The following is a 17,965-nucleotide window of genomic DNA, read 5'->3' as shown; positions in this document are numbered from 1 at the left end:
CTCCAAGCAATAGCCGCCTCCCTGTCCTCCACGCCAGAACGGATTAACAGTAATTACATTGAACCTTATGGGGAAATTTGCTTTGGGTTGCGACCAATTCAGGCTGCGACCAGAGTCACGGAACGAATTAAGTTCGTAACCCGAGGTACCACTGTATTCTTTTATTTTTTTAGTTTGTATTAGTTCTTATCTTTTTAATTGTAATGTTTAATAAAATTACTATTGAAAAAACAAATTCAGGTTACTGATTCTAAATGTTTTGACATCTGGCAACTTAGAGGGAGAACTCACTTTCTGGTGAGGAAGAACCATCCTGTCTACATGCTAATAACCTGCAAAATACTGACTTCTTGTATTGATTTCAAAGTTGTCCCCTAATAATAACCAAGATTAATTTGGTAAACTCACGTTCAGCTTCCCTAGAGGTTCATTCAGTGCTACTTTATTAATCTGAAGGTGGTTTTTTATTCAATTTCCTGAGAGGCTTTGGAGGAAATTAGCAGCCTCGGCTATTGACAGCCTCTTCTTCCAGCTGATGACGCTATACAAAAACGTATTTGTATATGTCAAATGCTTGAAAACTGGTGACCTGGCAGATCCAATTACCACTCAGGAATCAAGAGTATTGCATTCTGGTAGCAATGCTTTTGTGCTAATCATTCAGGATCTTGCTAAACATGATTTCTATCCTAAAACCTTGGTATGCAAACTAATTTTCATCCTTACTCTGAATACTCTGAAGAAATTGTCATCTTATGTGTCCTAGATGGGTCTATGCTAGGCTTACATACATTGACTAACTATTCTATAAGCATATGTCTAGTCTAAAGAAATGTCTATGAAAGTTGCAACATTTGCACCATAGCAGTCACAGTCAGAAGATACTGAGTCTAGATATTGACTAGGTTAGTCCACAATTCCCAGATTGGCTTATCACGTTCAACAAGCCCTTTTTTCACTTTCTATAATTGTAATTATTATTAGCTTTTTATTTTCTCTCTCTTTGCCTTTTATATCCATTTTTAAACCTATTCCTCTTTACTTCATCTGATTTATCTAAGTTCCTGTTGCTCTTTTGGTCTCTGATTGTAAAAGGAAGAGAGGGCGGGATGGAGGGAAGGAAGGAAGGAAGGAAAATTAAACGCACAGGTGACAACATAGAACTCCTTGGAGAATGTAGCTCAAGTATACAGTACCTTCCAATACTAGATGTTTTAGTAGCCTATAATAATTACTTATGAATGAGTGGCAAGCTCTGTAGGGATCCAGCCCTGGGCTACCATGGCATGCATGCTTAGTCCTGGATTGCTAGCCAGGCAGGATAGGGGGAAAGGCCACGAGCACAGTTTTGCAGGGATCCCATCCTGGTGCCTGTACACTTTGAAATTTAATTACTGAGAGTGAGTGGTGTATTTATTCCTTGCTCAATCCTAGCCTCAACAAAATAATTAGCTTTGTTGTTGGGTGGAAGATCCTAATATCATTTTGGGACATCAAGCTACTGCAAATTTTGGGAGCTGCTGGAACAAGGACCTGGAACACTGCGCACATGAACATCAATGGAAAATTATTTGGGCATTTATTTGTCAGATTTCTATATATTTAAAATTATCATTAATTCAACAAAAATATTATATCATGTATATTGGACACTTTTCAGCTTTTCAAGAAGAAATGAATGACTTCAGCTATTTCTTAAAAATGCACTGCTCAAAAGACAGCTTGAGTGCATGTGAGGTAAGCTTTTGCTACTGTGGCTCCCTTTTGGACCAACATTATTTCACACATTAAATATCTTCTTGATGTCCCACTGGTTTTTAAATATGCGTATGGTCTTCTGAATTATATCCCAGTATAAGTGGTTTGGAAGCTGACAGGAGTACAATGGAAATGGATACTGCATACTGTTATGATAGGATACTTGATCTTACAAGATTGGAAGAACACATGTAATATTAATGATACAGTAGTCTGAAAGTCTTACCTTTCTACATTTCAATAAGTAATTTATTGCCAGGAATTCATACTGGAGGACTGCTTAAACCAAGGATATTCAAAATGTTCTCCACTGACCACGAGTGGTTTGCAGAGAGCCACCCAATGGTTAACTGCAGTCTTCCCGTGTTAATGGGACAGAGATTGTTCAGCACTGGAGCTCCATGTTCTGCAATTACTGATAGCTTGCAAAAAACTGCTCGGCACCTTAATCCTGTCTTCCTATGGTGCCAACACTCAGCTGCTTGCTAGCTCAGCCTTGCATTCCAGTGGGTATCAACACTTAGCTGGCAAATGTTTGCTTCGCTGGAAGGTCCCCACATTTTCTAATACATCATTTAAATCATTTGGATTTAATGTTTTAAATCCAATTTATATACCAATTTATAATGTTTTATTTTTTCCTTCTGTTAAATTCATTGTCTTCAAGATTTATAATTATGTATTATAGCATTTTCATTTGTATAAGAGAAAAATTTATATGGATGGATTTTCTTTTCCATTTTTGCATGTAGATATAAATAGATTATAATGCCTGTAAAGCTAGCTTAATTTTTTTCAGGAAATGAATAAGGGTGTGTTTACTACAAATTCACAAGGGCAAATGGTGTAAAAATTACCATGCAAACACTTAACCTGGAATTCTTATGCTTCAGCTTCTTCCCCAAGCAACCTCCAGAATAAATTGTAAAGGTGTCTGGAAAGCGTGGGGGAGAGGGGAGGCAGGGAAATTGCTCCATTGTGTTCCAACTGGAGAAACTGTATCAGGTAACAGAAGTATATCCATGGATTATACCCAAGTTGTGTGAATTAAAACTCTTGTGGATAAAAATATACCAACAGTCTTGTTCACTGAGAAGTAAATATGATAAGTCTCTTACAGGACTTAAACACATTTAACAACTACCAGGGCAAAATTTACTATCATTGTATTTCAGTCTTTTGCTCTCAGCAGGAGTACAAGTGTCTCCTGAAATAATTCTTTATCACTGGGGCTTTTCATTTACATCTAGCATTCAGAAACAAAGAATGTATCAGAAACAATTTACTCTTCCTAACTGAAATAATTAAGTTCATTTGCTCATGTATGCTTAATTATTAAGTTATTCTTTCTTGAACTGTATCTAAATCATTTCAATCAATGACATAACCGAATATGTTTTCAGCAAAGGAATAGTGCTTCAATTGTCTGCTCTTACACACCTTGACAACAGATATAGAAATTTAAAGAGAATATTTTGAATTCTTACCTCTTCATATATGAACTGTAAAGTCAATGCAGATTTTCCTACTCCTCCAATGCCTACCATAACCACTTTATGAAAATCCATAGAATTTTCACCATTGAGATAGTTCAGATTATCTACATCCATTTTTGAAGTGCAGATATTTCACACAAAGGAAGAACCTGAAACAAGAATGTTTTATTGCATTAATAAGGGTTTAACATATTCATAGCAAGTTTATTGCAATGCAACAATTCAAACAACTAGGCAGCCACGGGATGGGAAAAAACACATATACACCTTTCTCCATTCCTTGTACTTTCCAACGTAATTAATACAAAAATGAAGTGCTGAATTTGCAAATAGAAACACGTTTCAGAGCAGGAATTATTTCTGTTTAGGAGAAGAATATTCACCTATCATAGCTAGTGTGCTGAATCATGAAATTTAGTAAGATTTACCAGAAACAACCTCTAATGCAGACATGAAGCCTGACCCTTGCTAATCACAAACATTCTCAGGTCTATAAATACCATGACAAAAAATGTGATACAACTCTCAAGGTCAAGGATGTTTTCAGTGCAATAGGGCAGATTGATTCTTTGTCCCTTTAAGATAATAGTACAGTATATCAATAAATTTAAATATTATCTGTGACAGCCTTTGATCCTAAGACCCCTACATCATGTTGGATACATGACAGGATGAGTTACCCTGATGGACTTGGGATGATGCAATGACCTTGAGGTTAAAGGGTTTTTTTTTTTCCAGGCTGAGTGTCATGTAACACTGTGTAATGGTATGTGGGAATGGACTTGAGAGACAGGAGGAAGAGCCACAGTCTAGACAATGGTCCGATAAACAAAATTTAAATCTGAAGGAGGAACGGTACTAAAAGCGTCTCAGAAGGGACCCTCCCTAGTTTTTGGGAGAGTAAAAGTGAAGGAAGGAAGGAATATTTTCAGATTTGCAAGATTCTATTAATGTAACCTTACAATAAAGATACAGCTAGTACACTTGGTTGTACTTCTTGTCTGGACTAGCTTGCAAGGCTGACACACTGAGAAGTTTTGCGTCTCATTAAAGCACCTACCTTATAGATATAAACATATAAAAAGACTGAAGCATTAAATAATAGATGAAAAGGTTGTTGGGCACTCCTAAGATTATTTTTGTATCGCTTGAACTGATTATCGTGTCTGCCAAGAAGAAGGAATCTGTATTTGGGGATCAAGCAAGAGCAAGCAGGACCCAAGAGAGAGATCTGCTGGTAGAAAGCACAGCAGTTTTCAGAAAACAGACTAGATATCAACAAGAACAACTTGACAAAGGTATTGGAATACAAGAAGCCCAGAAGTGAAAGCCCAGAAAGAAGCTGCATGGGAGGGAGGGAGGGTCAGGCCTACAAGGTAGACCAAACTAAAAAACCAATGCCATATAGGTCAGCACTACTTTTATCGTAACAGCAAATCAGGTGGTCCTCACTTAACAACCACTCATTCAGTGACCTTTCAAACTTATGACAGTGCTAAATGAGTGGTATTTACGACCGGTCCTCAGAGTTCTGGCTGTTGCAGCGTCCCCACGGTCACATAATCGCCATTTGTGACCTTCTTTGCTGGCTTCCAATAAACAAAGCCAATGGGGAAGCCAGCAGGAGGTCACAAATGGCGACCATATGATATTGCACTTAACGACCCACAGTGATTCACTTAACGAGAACAACCAGGATTCTGGAATTGCCATTGCTAAGCAGCGTGGTCACGTGTAGTAAAAGAATCTTGTCAGTCTGAATGTGCTTCCCTCTCCCTCCCTTAATCTTTGTGTGAACAAGGGAGGGGCTTGTCTGAAACGCTTTCTCAAATCAGTTTCTTGGATGGAGTTTAAGTCCTGCTTATCTGAACACTGCCTTGGTAATGGCTCTTCCTCCTCCCCTTCAAGGCCCTATGTCCTATGCTTTCTACAGGGAGGGAATGAAACAAGTAAAACACTGCAAAAAGCTCTGCTTAAAATTGTCAGAATCGAACTACGTGTGTATGGTTTATTAAGCTACGGGCTTAGAGTCAGGTGGCATACACATTTTATAATTATTTTATTATTATTTATTATCGCACAGTCAGCCAGACTGGATTTGGCATTTTTATCCACCTGTCAAGTCCTTCCCAAGTATCTGGGGTAGGCAGATGTTATTTGATGTTGTTAAATGTTATTTTATGTTAAATGTTAAATTCAATTTAAATTTAAATAAATTTAAAATAAATAAATTAAATAAATTTTTAAAAATTTAAATTTAAATAAAATGTTATTTTATGTTGAATGTTAAACATTAAATGTTATTAGATATTATTGATGGTGTTAAAGGTAGCATTGCAGGATATAGGCTGTTCCAAGTAAAGCTGCCTTTTGTAATTGACTGATGGTGATTTTGTCAATGCCGGTGGTCTTCAAGTGTTGCTCTAAATGTTTTGGGATTGCACCTAAGGCACCTATAATTATTCGTACTATCTGTGCTTTCTTTTGCCATAGTCATTCTACTTCTATTTACAGGTCTTTATATTTTGTGATTTTCTCTAGTTCTTCCTCTTCTCTTCTGCTTTCTCCAGGTACTGCAATGTCCACTATCCAGACTCTTTTGTCTTTCTTATCAACAATTGTTAAGTCTGGGGTGTTATGTGGCAGGTTTTTTTTATTACTATTATTATTATTATTATTATTATTATTATTAAATAATCAATTATCAAGGTAAATGGAGAACTGTGTGAGCATGCCTGGAAAGTTCCTGTCCTTTTTCCCCCACTCTTGGACAGGTTCTTTCTTTTGTACCGTAGATTAATTCCATGATGCCTGATATTGAGTTCTAGTATGGTGATTTGGATTTATCTTGTGAAATGCTGGTGCAGTTTTCTGCTGACAATATGATAGTACTGTAAAGTTAACCAATATTCCATAACCCTTGATCACACAGCCCTGAGATAACTGACTGTCACAACAGATTATTTGGCTTCCGCAAGCTAATGGTATATAACTGTGAGGGATCTTGTGATACAACACCCCAAGATCCCTCATGTTCCATTTTTGGGTACAAAGGGGTTTTAACCCACTGCCATCTGTTGTGGTCTCAAACCGCATTGCTTTACTATACCTGTAGTTTACAATTGGAAAAAAAACAACAACAAAAGAGTTTCTACTTGCACACTAGGAACTTAATCGTTTGGGATAAGTAGGAAGGGCAGCAGCAATGGATTGGGAAAGCCAATGTGATGGGCAGCTTAAGGGAGAAAGGCGTTCAAAAAAATGGAGGAGTAATCAGCTAGACAAAAAAAATCAGCCAGGTAGAGGCGGAGCTGGCGTCGCGGCGGTACGGTGTGCGATCTGGAGATCCCAAGATCGCAGCTGATATCTCCGATGCTGGACGGTCCCGAAGGACCTAAGCCGTCCCGTAGAGACGGCGACTAGATAGGGCACGTCCTGTTGATCCCAGGGATATCGCAAAATCTCTGGTTGATCCGGGAGAAGCCCTGAAACCAGCGACGGAGTGGCAGCCATTGAGACTGCAAAAGCCGGGACAGCTCCAAACGGAAGAAGAAAGTGTGCCAACCGGGTGAGATGGACCTTTGTTATTCAATTTTGCTTAGAGAACACCCTAAGTAATCCAAAGTGAATTTTTAAAAGTGAAGAAAAGTGGGACTAAGCGGCGAGATTAAGCCTTTGGGAAAATTCTTTTTAGTTATTTAACTTTCCCTTTTTATGGACTTGAATCTGGCACAGTGTGGTTTATTCCATTTTTAAACTCAACTGGACTGGCTTTTCTGTTTGATACTCAATAATTTCTGATTTCAAGCATTAGGACTAAGATTTTTTTTTAGTGTTTTAAGAAGCATATTTCTTTTTCTCTTCTTTTCCCTTTTTTTTTTTCCTCTCCTTTCTCTCTGGCTGGGAAAGAGGAAAAGCGAAGTGAAAGCTAATGAAAGAAAGTAGCACTGCCACCTAGAGGCTTGGATATATATATATATATTGTTTTTTCTACTGTGACTTGTTTTACTCATACTCAAGGACTCTTAAAAAGATAGCGAAGTGCATCATAAACTGTTTATATAGGTGCCACCTGAATATTTATAAACAAGATAGCGGAGAGTGGATTCTGAAAATGTTTAAGGTGGAAAGCCTGATTTAGTCACAAGAGCCTTGGACATTTAGTGGCAGTAGCGTACTTCTTGCTAGAGCCTTGGTTTTTTTTTTTATTTTTTTTTTATTTTTTATTTTTAAAGGAAAAGAAATTTAGCTTTCTTTTCCCCTTCCTTTAATTTTTTTTAACTGTATACTATTGGATTAAGGCGGACAAGTGCCTGAAGGTTTTTCCTTTTCCATTCCCTTTTATTTCCAGGTTTATTTTTATCTCCTTTTTATTGTTTTTCATTTCCACTTTGTGGAATAGTATCTGTGGTTCTTGCCTTGTTCTCTCCCTTTTTTCTTTTTTCTGCAGCTTTAAGCATCAAGATGAGCAAGAAAATAACAGCCCCAATCACATCAACGTCAGTAGCTTCCTCTTCACCTCCTGGGAGACAACGTTCAATTCAGACAATGATACAATATGAAAAAGAGAAGGAAGTGACATTACAGGCAATTATGCAAGAAATTCAGAAGATTGGAAAGAGGACGGAGAATATTGAGCATAGAATTGAAAAGACAGATGAAAGTATACAACAGATGATGACAAAATATGAGGAGAGATTTAAGAAAATTGAAGATGAAGACACACAAAGAGATAAGAAAATTGGAGATATTGATACTCGACTGAGTGAAGTCGAAAAAGCCAGGAGTGACTTGCTAGGATGGGAAATTGATAAATCAGAATACTATTTGAGATTTCAAAACATAGAGGAAGGAAAAGGTGAAAACCTTGCGGAAATAATGACAGAAATACTGGCAGAAGCATTGGAGATAACCACAGAGAAGATGTCGGATGGGATGGATGAAATCTTTCGTGTATATACGAGATATGCAATGAGAAATAAACTACCAAGAGAAGTACACATAAGATTTACTAAAAAAACTATTAAGGCACAGATACTCCAGGTGGCAAGAGAGAAAACACTAAAGTACAAAGATAAAGAAATTGTAGTCCTGAAGCAGGTGCCAAGAAAAGTAAGAGATATAAGAAGGCAATATTCATTCCTGACTAAAGAGCTACTTAGAAGAGGAGTAAACTACAGATGGCTGATTCCAGAAGGTCTTCAGTTCACTTGGCAGGAGCAAAGACAAAGAGTTGATACAGTCCAAAAAGCAGAGCTATTCTATTCAGAATTTTTTAAAGGAAAAGAAGAAGACACACAAAAGGAAGAGTCGTTAATTGAGTTTCAAGAAGAAGGTGCAGCAGCAACTGGAAAAGAAAAAGAAGAAAGTGGGGGAGATGGTGCTCCTAGAGAACAACGAGAAGTAAGATCTACTAGAGCAATTAAACCCTCGTATAAAGCCTAACATGGAGGAAAGAAAATTGATTACGATCAATATAAATGGACTTAATTTGGCTATTGAAAGAAGGAAAGTATTTCATAAATTAGAGAAGTTAAAGTTTGATATAATTTGTCTGCAAGAAGTACATATCAAAAAACAACACGAATATTTGTTGCAGCAAAAAAAACTGGGTAAATTATTCACTTCCTTGCCACAATGTAAAAAAAGAGGTGTGGTCCTATATATTAGAGATACAATGCCAGCAGAACAAATCTATGCGGATGATGATGGAAGGATTTTGATGGTTGAAATAATAGATAATAATGTTAAAACTCTTTTAATTGCAATTTATGCGCCTAATGACAATCAAGAAAAATTTTATAGGAAATTACATATGAAAATAGCTGAATTGGATTATGTTAATATTTGTATGATGGGAGATTTTAATGGAATAATGAATGATCAATTAGACTATAAAACACAGAAATTGACAAAGAGAACTAGGAAGACATTGCCAAAATCCTTCCTTCGAATGACAGAAGAAATAGACTTGAAAGATGCTTGGAGAGAAAGAAACCCAGCAAACAAACAATATACTTTTTATTCAGACAGACATGCATCTTGGTCTAGAATTGACATGATATGGATGTCAGCGGATTTATTTGCTAACATTCGAGAAATTGAAATACAAACAAGTATTTGGGCCGACCACAACTCAATGGTAGTTATTTGGAAAGGACAACGGAAGAGATCTAGATGGACTTTAAATAACAGGATACTAAAAGAAAAAGATTTCAAACAAAAAATAGAGAAAGAACTTACCTTCTTTTTTAATGTAAATAAAAAAGAGGATACATCATTACAGAATCTTTGGGATACAATGAAGGCTTATACAAGAGGTTTAATAATAGATTATACAAGGAAAAGAAACATAACGCAGAAAAAGACTTTTAAACTATTGGAGGATGACCATAAAAAATTGGAAGAAGAGTTACAGAAATCCCCGCAAAAAAAAGATATTAAAGCTAAAATGGATTTAATTAAACATAAAATGGGATTAATGGAAAAGGAGGAGCTGGCACAAAAAATTAGAAGTGCTAAACAGAATTATTTTGAAGATGCAAATAAACCAGGTAGATGGTTAGCTTATAAACTGAGAAAAGAGAGAGAATCAAAAGGATTAATCAATTGATAAATGAAGAAGGACAGATCTGCTTTGGTAATGAGGACAAGAAAAAAATTATACAAGATTACTATGGAAAATTGTACTATCAAGAGAATGTACAAGAAGAAGAAGTAAGACAACATTTACAGAAAGCGAAATTACCTCAGATACCTAAAGACATTGAAATAATGTTAGAGGGGAATATAACTATGATGGAACTAACAGAAGCTCTAAAAAGCAGAATGTCGGGAAAGCCCCGGGTCCAGATGGGCTGCCAGTGGAATTTTACAAAACCTTCCAGGACATATTGAGCCTTCAACTATTGGAAGTTATGAATGAAGTTATGACAAAGAAGAGGATACCCCAAACATGGACTGAAGCATATATTACACTTATACCAAAGGAGGACACTGACCCACAACAGGTTAAAAATTATAGACCTATATCTCTACTAAATTCAGATTATAAAATTTTTGCTTCAATATTGGCAGAAAGACTAAAAAGATATTTAAATAATTTTATCCATGCCGATCAAAACGGATTTTTGCCAAAGAGACAAATTAAAGACAACATGAGAGTAATTCTGGACACACTGGAATACTATGAGGCACACCCTGAAAAGCAAATGGCCCTGATATTTTTAGACGCACAAAAAGCCTTTGACAACGTGAATTGGCGATTTATGCTACTGCAACTGGAACAAATGGGCTTTGGTAGAAAATTTACCCAAGCCATTGAAACAATATATCATAAACAGACTGCAAAAATCATGATAAATGGAGATTTAACAGAACAGATAGACATAACAAAAGGGACGAGACAAGGTTGTCCACTATCGCCCTTGTTGTTTGTCTTAACACTAGAAGTGTTGAACAGGAATATAAGAGAAGAGAAAGAAATAAAAGGAATGAAGATTAAAAAGGAAGAGTACAAATTGCAAGCTTTTGCAGATGACCTAGTATTTATACTAGAGGACCCACTGGAAACAGCACCTAAATTAGTTGAAAAGATAGAAGAATATGGAAAAGTAGCAGGACTAAAAATAAATAAAGACAAAACAAAGATATTAACAAAGAATATGCTAGCAAGGCAAAAGAAAGAATTGGAAGAAGTCTTGGAAATACAGGTTACAAGCAGGGTTAAATACCTAGGGATATACATTACACCAAGATGTAGTACATTGAAGGAGGATAATTATCTTAAACTTAAACGACAGATTGTAATAGATCTGACAAAATGGGAGAATTTACAATTATCAATGACTGGGAGAATATCCACTATTAAGATGAATATATTGCCTAGGATATTATATTTATTCCAGACAATTCCAATTCGTTTAGGGAAAGAGTTTTTTGATGATTTAAATAAAATTGTATTGAAATATATCTGGCAGGGCAAAAAGCAAGAATAAAGCTTAAATTACTACAAGATGCAAGAGTAAGAGGTGGGTTTGCCTTGCCTAACTGGGAATTATACTATCAGGCGACAAATCTGATGTGGGTAAAGGACTGGATAACTTTAAGAAATAATAGACTATTGACTTTAGAGGGACATGACCTGTTGTTGGGCTGGCATGCTTTCTTATGGTATAAGGGAACGAAAACACAGGGCTACTTTAGAAGGCACTATATTCGAGAGGCATTGTTTTTAAACTGGGAGAAGATAAGAAGACAATATTATTTAAAAGTTCCACGATGGATATCCACTATTGAAGCTTTTTCTTATCCAATAACATATAAAAAGGAACAAACAGTTAGATATACTGAGATATTGAATGAAAAGGGTGAACTTAAAACTATGCAAGCGTTAGAAGAACAAGGTATAAAAATGAACTGGTTTTCATATTTGCAAATACAATCTAGATTTGATAAAGATTTTAAAACAGAAGGTATCTATGATGAGCTGACTGTTTTAGATAAAATTTTGATGGGCACTGATGAAAAGGTGATTAAAAAACTTTATGGACATTTACTAGAATTTAAGATGGAGGAAGAACAGGTTAAAGATACAATGATTGCATGGGGGAAAAATTTTGGATATGGAATTGATTTAGAGAAGTGGCAAAAACTATGGTCTCAAAACTATAAAATGACAATGTCAACTGCATATAAAGAAAACTTGTATAAGATGTTTTATAGGTGGCATTTACCTCCAGCAAGGATTGCGAGAATGTATAAGAACAAGTCTGATAAATGTTGGAAGTGTCATCAGAAGCCCGGTACATATTACCATATGTGGTGGACATGTCCAGAAGCTAAAAGATATTGGATTAAAATCCACACATGGTTGGAAAAAATGACAAAACAACATATAGACTTTAAACCAGAGACATTTCTATTAGGAATTATACCTGAAACATATAGTAAAGAACTGAAATATTTGATTGTAAATGTTTTGACAGCGGCTAGAATTGTATTTGCTAAAAACTGGAAAAATGAAAAAGTACCTATGCAGGAGGAAGTTATTAAGAAAATTATGGAATGTGCAGAGATGAGTAAATTAACATTTGAAATTAGAGAGCAAGAAGATAAACAATTCTATATGATATGGGATCTGTTTTATCAATGGTTGGATGAAAAGATATAGTAATGTAATAGATCAGCAAATTATATAATAGAAACTTGACAAACTGATATAAATTACTATATATATATATATATATAATCAATGGATAAAAATGATATAAATCTTATTATGAAAGCTGATGTTATAGACTAGTAACAAATGAATAATAATTGATAATTGATAAATATATAAATATATGTTAGATAGATGACATGAGATTTTATATAAATGATGAGTGAAGACTATGAAAGGATGGCACAAATGATTGGTAACTGGCTGACACACGGTTTAAAATGGAAGATGGTTTTTTTTAATGTTTTTTATGTTATTGTTTGTATGTGTTTGTTGTAAAAAATAAAAAATATATATAAAATAAAAAAAAAATAAAAAAAAAATAAAAAAATCAGCCATAAAATGGAGGGGATGGAGTTGCAGAAAGCACACACACACAGGTGCACAACTCTACATGCTTCAAAAAAGGAGGGGACTGCGCTCAGTGTTTGGCAAATAGATATGAACTTTGTATGGCTACCCACCTCATCACAGCAACTCAAAGTGGCTAACAACATATAAAATCACAGGACAGGACAGGACAGGACAGGACAGGACAGGACAGGAAAATCCTGTAATACCAGCTAAAAACCAGTCTACAATAAATCACAGCAACAACCTCACAGGCTCCAAATGAAATAAACAAAGTTGCTTCTGGATCTGCAATTGTAGGCATTTTGAAGCTTGAAATGGCACTATGCAAGATGGTGGGCAGACTTCAGTCCTTTGGGATACATGTTTTTTTTAACTAGAAAATTAATTGGACTCAAGTGTAAGATATGCCTTAAACACAGAAACTAGTAGCTATTTGGAACAGAGTTCTTCTGAACATATGACTCATGATAGTACCTTGATTTCAACAGCTAGATTGACTTTACAGATCTTTCTGATAATAGTGCACTCCTAGTTACTCATATCATCTGTCAAGTTTAGATGTGAGGAGACCTTTTATTGTTGGACTTTTGCAAATCTGTTACAACACACCAGGTGATCTAACAGGAAATCTCAATCTCCTTTCTACTCTGCCCATAAATAAAACAAACTAGGTAAGAACAGAGCAATCCTTACACAAGAAGCAATATCATGTTGTATGACTCACAAGTATACAAGATCAGTTCAGAGAAGGGGAGAAATGCAGTCACGGTACAGTACACTAACTGCTGCAGCACTAAAGAAAAAAATTACACCTTCCAGAAAGAGCTGAAATACTCCTTTTTAGAACAGATCAAACGTAAGAAAACCAAAGTTTTCCATTATTTGAATCTTATTTAACACATCAATATTATGGAAGGTAAAGAGAACCCTAAAGATTCGGTGTTTGCATTTTCTAGCAGCCAAAAAAGTATTTGTATTTCTACTCTACCAACAAATGAAATATATAATTCTTCAGCTGATTCTATATTACAATATTATATGAATCTTTTGTGGGGAGGTCCTTTTGAGTCTGTGTTGACTCCTGGCAACTACCTGGACTAATCCCTGCAGTTTTCTTGGCAAGATTTTCAGAAAGGGTTTGCCATTGCTTTCTTCCTAGGGTTGAAAAAGAATGTCTGGCTGAAGGTCACCTAGCAGGTAGGATTAGAACTCACGGTCTTCCGTTTCCTAGCCTGATGCCTTGACCCCTACACCAAACTGGTTCTCCATATGAACCTTACCAGACATCAATAAACTTCATACTTACACCTCATAATCATCAGTTCAAATTTCCAGTCCAGAACACTTTACACAACATCCATGTAATCAATTCCCAAATCTCTATCATAAGTACCTTATAATAAGTTCCATATCTTTTATATAAAAGATAATTGAGGCTAACAGAGAAAGCATTGCATATGTTGCTTCACATTTGTTGGAGAAGAGCTGGTTACAAATTTGGTAAATAATCCTAGAATATAGCTCTATACTGTAGAATTATCACACAGCTACACCCAATCAGAAATATATATATATTTTAAAAAGTTATGCTCTATTTAGACTTTTATTCAACCACAGAAAATCTCCATTACAGCATCAATAACTATGACTACCTTTCTTTGTTGTAATCCTTACAACAGCCTTATGAAATGGAGTTTGAGTCAGTGATTTAACAAATGACACCCTGAAGGTTACTTGGAACAGTGATCTTTCAATCAGAAACTTCTTGAATTCAGTCCCTAAACTTCACACAGCACTATCCAAAAGTATGAGCAATGACAGAAAAAGAATAAGTTATCACTGACTAGACTGATGGTGGCAAGAGAAATCTCTCTAAGCAGAACACTAAAACAGCAAATGCCACCACACTGCATTAGTAATGAAGCAAACAGTGCTCTAGAAATAATCTTTTCATACACAGTCGTTTAAGAATATGGATACATTCTCTTCCATTCCTGCTCTCCTCTCACTTGAGCACTTCAAACATCTTAGTGGTCTGATCACAACTATTAAAACAGGAAGCATTAGTTTAGTATTAGAATCTGACCTCCTCATATCACACAGCTCCAAACTGACCTGTGTTCTGAACTGCCTATTATTAAACTAGAAGATATGAACATGATATACCAGGTATGCTCATTATGACCTTCAAAGCTCATATCCAAGTGTGAACAACGAGGCATCCTGCTGTTTTGGATTGCAACTCCCATAATTCTGGATCACCAGTCATGCTGGCAGGGTTTAGTGAGGGTTCAAATCCACAACACCTGATGAGTATCAGGTTGCTTGCCTCTATCACATTTTAAAGGCATTTCAAAGCAAGTAATTTTTAAATGGCTGTGGAGAGATCTATTTCATTCAGATTACTCTTTCTAGAAAATGCTGCCCATGACTGGCAGTTTTATTACTAAATTTTGGGAGATGCTTTGAGCTAAGGCCACATGGATATAACCTATCCCTGTTTTACAGTATGCATTTATTACACCGTATACCAATATATCCAGATCTACAGTTACAGATACACTGATAGACAGAGATACAGATACAGGGTAAATAGCTACTGGGTCTACAGATTTTTATCTTGTTTTCTTGCATTGCCATTTCAGAATATGTTTTCACAATATGGAAAATATTACTGCTGCTTAAGGAAACCTGACAAATGTTAATTAAAATCATATTCTACAAGTAACAATCTGTTTAAGATTCTGAAACAGAAAAAAACCTTCAATTTGGTCAAAATAATTTTGAATTATGCATATTCAAACAGAGTATTACTGTATTTCTTGATCTTCACATGAATACCATAATTAGAAATCCAAGTATAGAATACAAAAGTGGTTAAAAACTGGGAGAACTTCCTTATGTTTTTGCTGGCAATTAAAAAACTATGACAGTTTTTAATAGTATTTTTAAGCCTGGAAACAATCCATTTCAAGGATTACTGCAAGTTAATAAACTGCAAATGGTTTATGAGAAATCATGCTTCTCAAAAATATGACTGAATATTTAGTATCACAGCAGAAGAATGTAAAAATCATATATTCTGATTAATTTTCATTTTAACACCACTTCTGGCAAAGGACTAAAAACTACACCCAATTAGTTACAGTTATATAAAATAACAATCCCATAAAAATATTATTTTTTCTTAATACCAAAATGCTTTTGTTGCAGAGATAATTTTGTGACAGAAAATATGTTTGAGGCTATAAACACAATTAAATCTTACTCAAAAAATCATTATATTTTATTTTAAACCAGATTTAAAATTTCCTCCCAGCTATATTAAATTCATTCAAATATCAATTTCACAGCATGACTCTGCTTCAATACCCCAGTGTCCATATAAAAAAGATGGGTAGGCACTGCAGAAATAAGATTCATGAACCCAGTTTTGTTAATAGGACCATGATTACCTTCAAATGACAACAGCAACTTTCTCAGCTTAGTCTATAATCATTTCTATAAAAACGTGACTGTATAGTTATAGAGGAAAATTAGACTATCTCAATGATTTAGACAACTAGTGGTGTGCATCCTGCACTCTTGCTGTACCATGACCACAGAACATATATTTGTAGAGGAGGTCATCATAAGGTATTGCTAATATCCTCTAACAACCAATTACTGTGAAAATAGAGTACCCGCTGGGTTTAGCCATACTACAAATAACAACTGAAACAATAGGAATTTTTCTCACAAATTATCTAGGTAAGACTTTTTCTCAGAAAAACAGAACACTCTAGAGGTCAGTACACCAGAATCACTGGATAGTGCTACTCCTGGATGTGATGTGTAGTCCATCCCCCCGCCATCACATTCCGGACACAAGAAGAAGGAGTACCAGAGCAGCCTATTCAGAAAAGAAAGAGCAAGGACAAGAGAACAAAGAAAGGGAAAGAGTTGGAAAGTTGGAAGGCCTTCTTTGGCCTTCTCAGGAGCAAGACACATCTTACAGGTGACCTTATTCCCCACATATCCCCCTCAGATACTCTGGCTGGCAAGCCTCTTGTCTCACAGGTCATACCGAACCAGCTCCAAACTCACTGGAGCAAGATTGGAGGGAAGGGAACACTCACCTGCTGGGGATGGGTGAGGCCCACTCACAATGGGAGAAAGAAGATGGCACTCACACAGCCTCGGTCCGCTTCTCTCTAGCACCAGACCCACTATGGTGAGATCAAGACGGATGGATTAAAGGCAACAGGCAATACCACAAATGCTTCCTAACAGATGTGTCCTGCCAACTGCAGTGTGCTTTATTTGGTTTTGGACTTTGCTCAGTCTCCACCTTCTTTTGTTCATACAGATTTTGTTCTATAATGAATGAAGAAATGTGTGCAAACAAATGAACGCCAGTTTTCTGTAAAACTCAGGGAGGAGTGCATTAAACTGGCCATTTTATAGCAGTTTAATTACATCACATAACTAAATAGTAGGGAAAAGTTATGAGAGAAGTCACTGATAACTTAGTGAAAAAAGTTTACTTAGTATGCTGCTGCAATGAAAAAAAACACTCTTGATCATTAGAAAGAGGACTGAAAGTCATTTCAGTAGGTAACACATAAATGGTAGTAATAAATAAAAATAATATATAATTGCAAAATAAAAGTCCTTATACAAATCTGTGATGTGCCACACTTCGAATCCTATGTACAGTCTAGAATCTGTGCACAGCTCCATCTCAGAAAAGGGTATTATAAATTTGGAAAAGGTGTAGGAAAAGGAAGCCAAAATAATCTTAGGGCTAGAGCAAATCACTCTATTAAAAAAAAATTACCAATTCATGCATTCACAAAATAAACTGAGCTATACTGATACAAACTGTTCTTTCTGACTTCACAATTCACACTAAGCCCTAATGCTGTTTGTCTGATTATGGCTTAGTATGAATTGTGTAGTCAGCAAGAACACTTTGTATCATTATGGCCTGGTTTTGTTTGTGAATCAGGCCATTGTGGCTTTTCAACAAACCAAGGATTAAATAAACCATAGTTGAGCACTCTGAAGTAAATAAAAAAGAAACAATAGAGATATATAACTTTATAAAAGTGGATAGCAAGTTTTCTTCCTCTGTTGCTTCTCAGTCTCTTGG

The 17,965-nt window shown here is 35.7% G+C and overlaps 1 protein-coding gene across 7 annotated transcripts in view; it reads right to left on the bottom strand.

Moving 5' to 3' along the window:
* The window catches only part of LOC103050544 (ras-related protein Ral-A-like), a 32,218-nt gene that overhangs the window by 8,396 nt on the left and 5,857 nt on the right, over positions 1 to 17,965 (bottom strand). For 5 of the 7 annotated variants that reach the window (XM_015887407.3, XM_015887408.3, XM_015887405.3 and 2 more), the window contains 2 exons: positions 16,950 to 17,039; positions 3,246 to 3,403 (listed from right to left, as the gene is read on the bottom strand). In XM_015887407.3, the coding sequence (XP_015742893.1) occupies positions 3,246 to 3,368 (123 nt within the window). In that variant the 5' untranslated portion in view covers positions 3,369 to 3,403; positions 16,950 to 17,039. The remainder of the gene's footprint in view (positions 1 to 3,245; positions 3,404 to 16,949; positions 17,040 to 17,965) is intronic. The other 2 variants (XM_007424274.4, XM_015887409.3) reach the window with 1 other exon arrangement.

This window comes from Python bivittatus, unplaced genomic scaffold, assembly GCF_059951505.1.
Source record: "Python bivittatus isolate LINGU-HERP-01145 unplaced genomic scaffold, Pbiv_v1 ctg000610_np1212, whole genome shotgun sequence".
NCBI classification, from domain to species: Eukaryota; Metazoa; Chordata; class Lepidosauria; order Squamata; family Pythonidae; genus Python; species Python bivittatus.
This window is presented reverse-complemented; position numbering and strand designations above follow the sequence as displayed.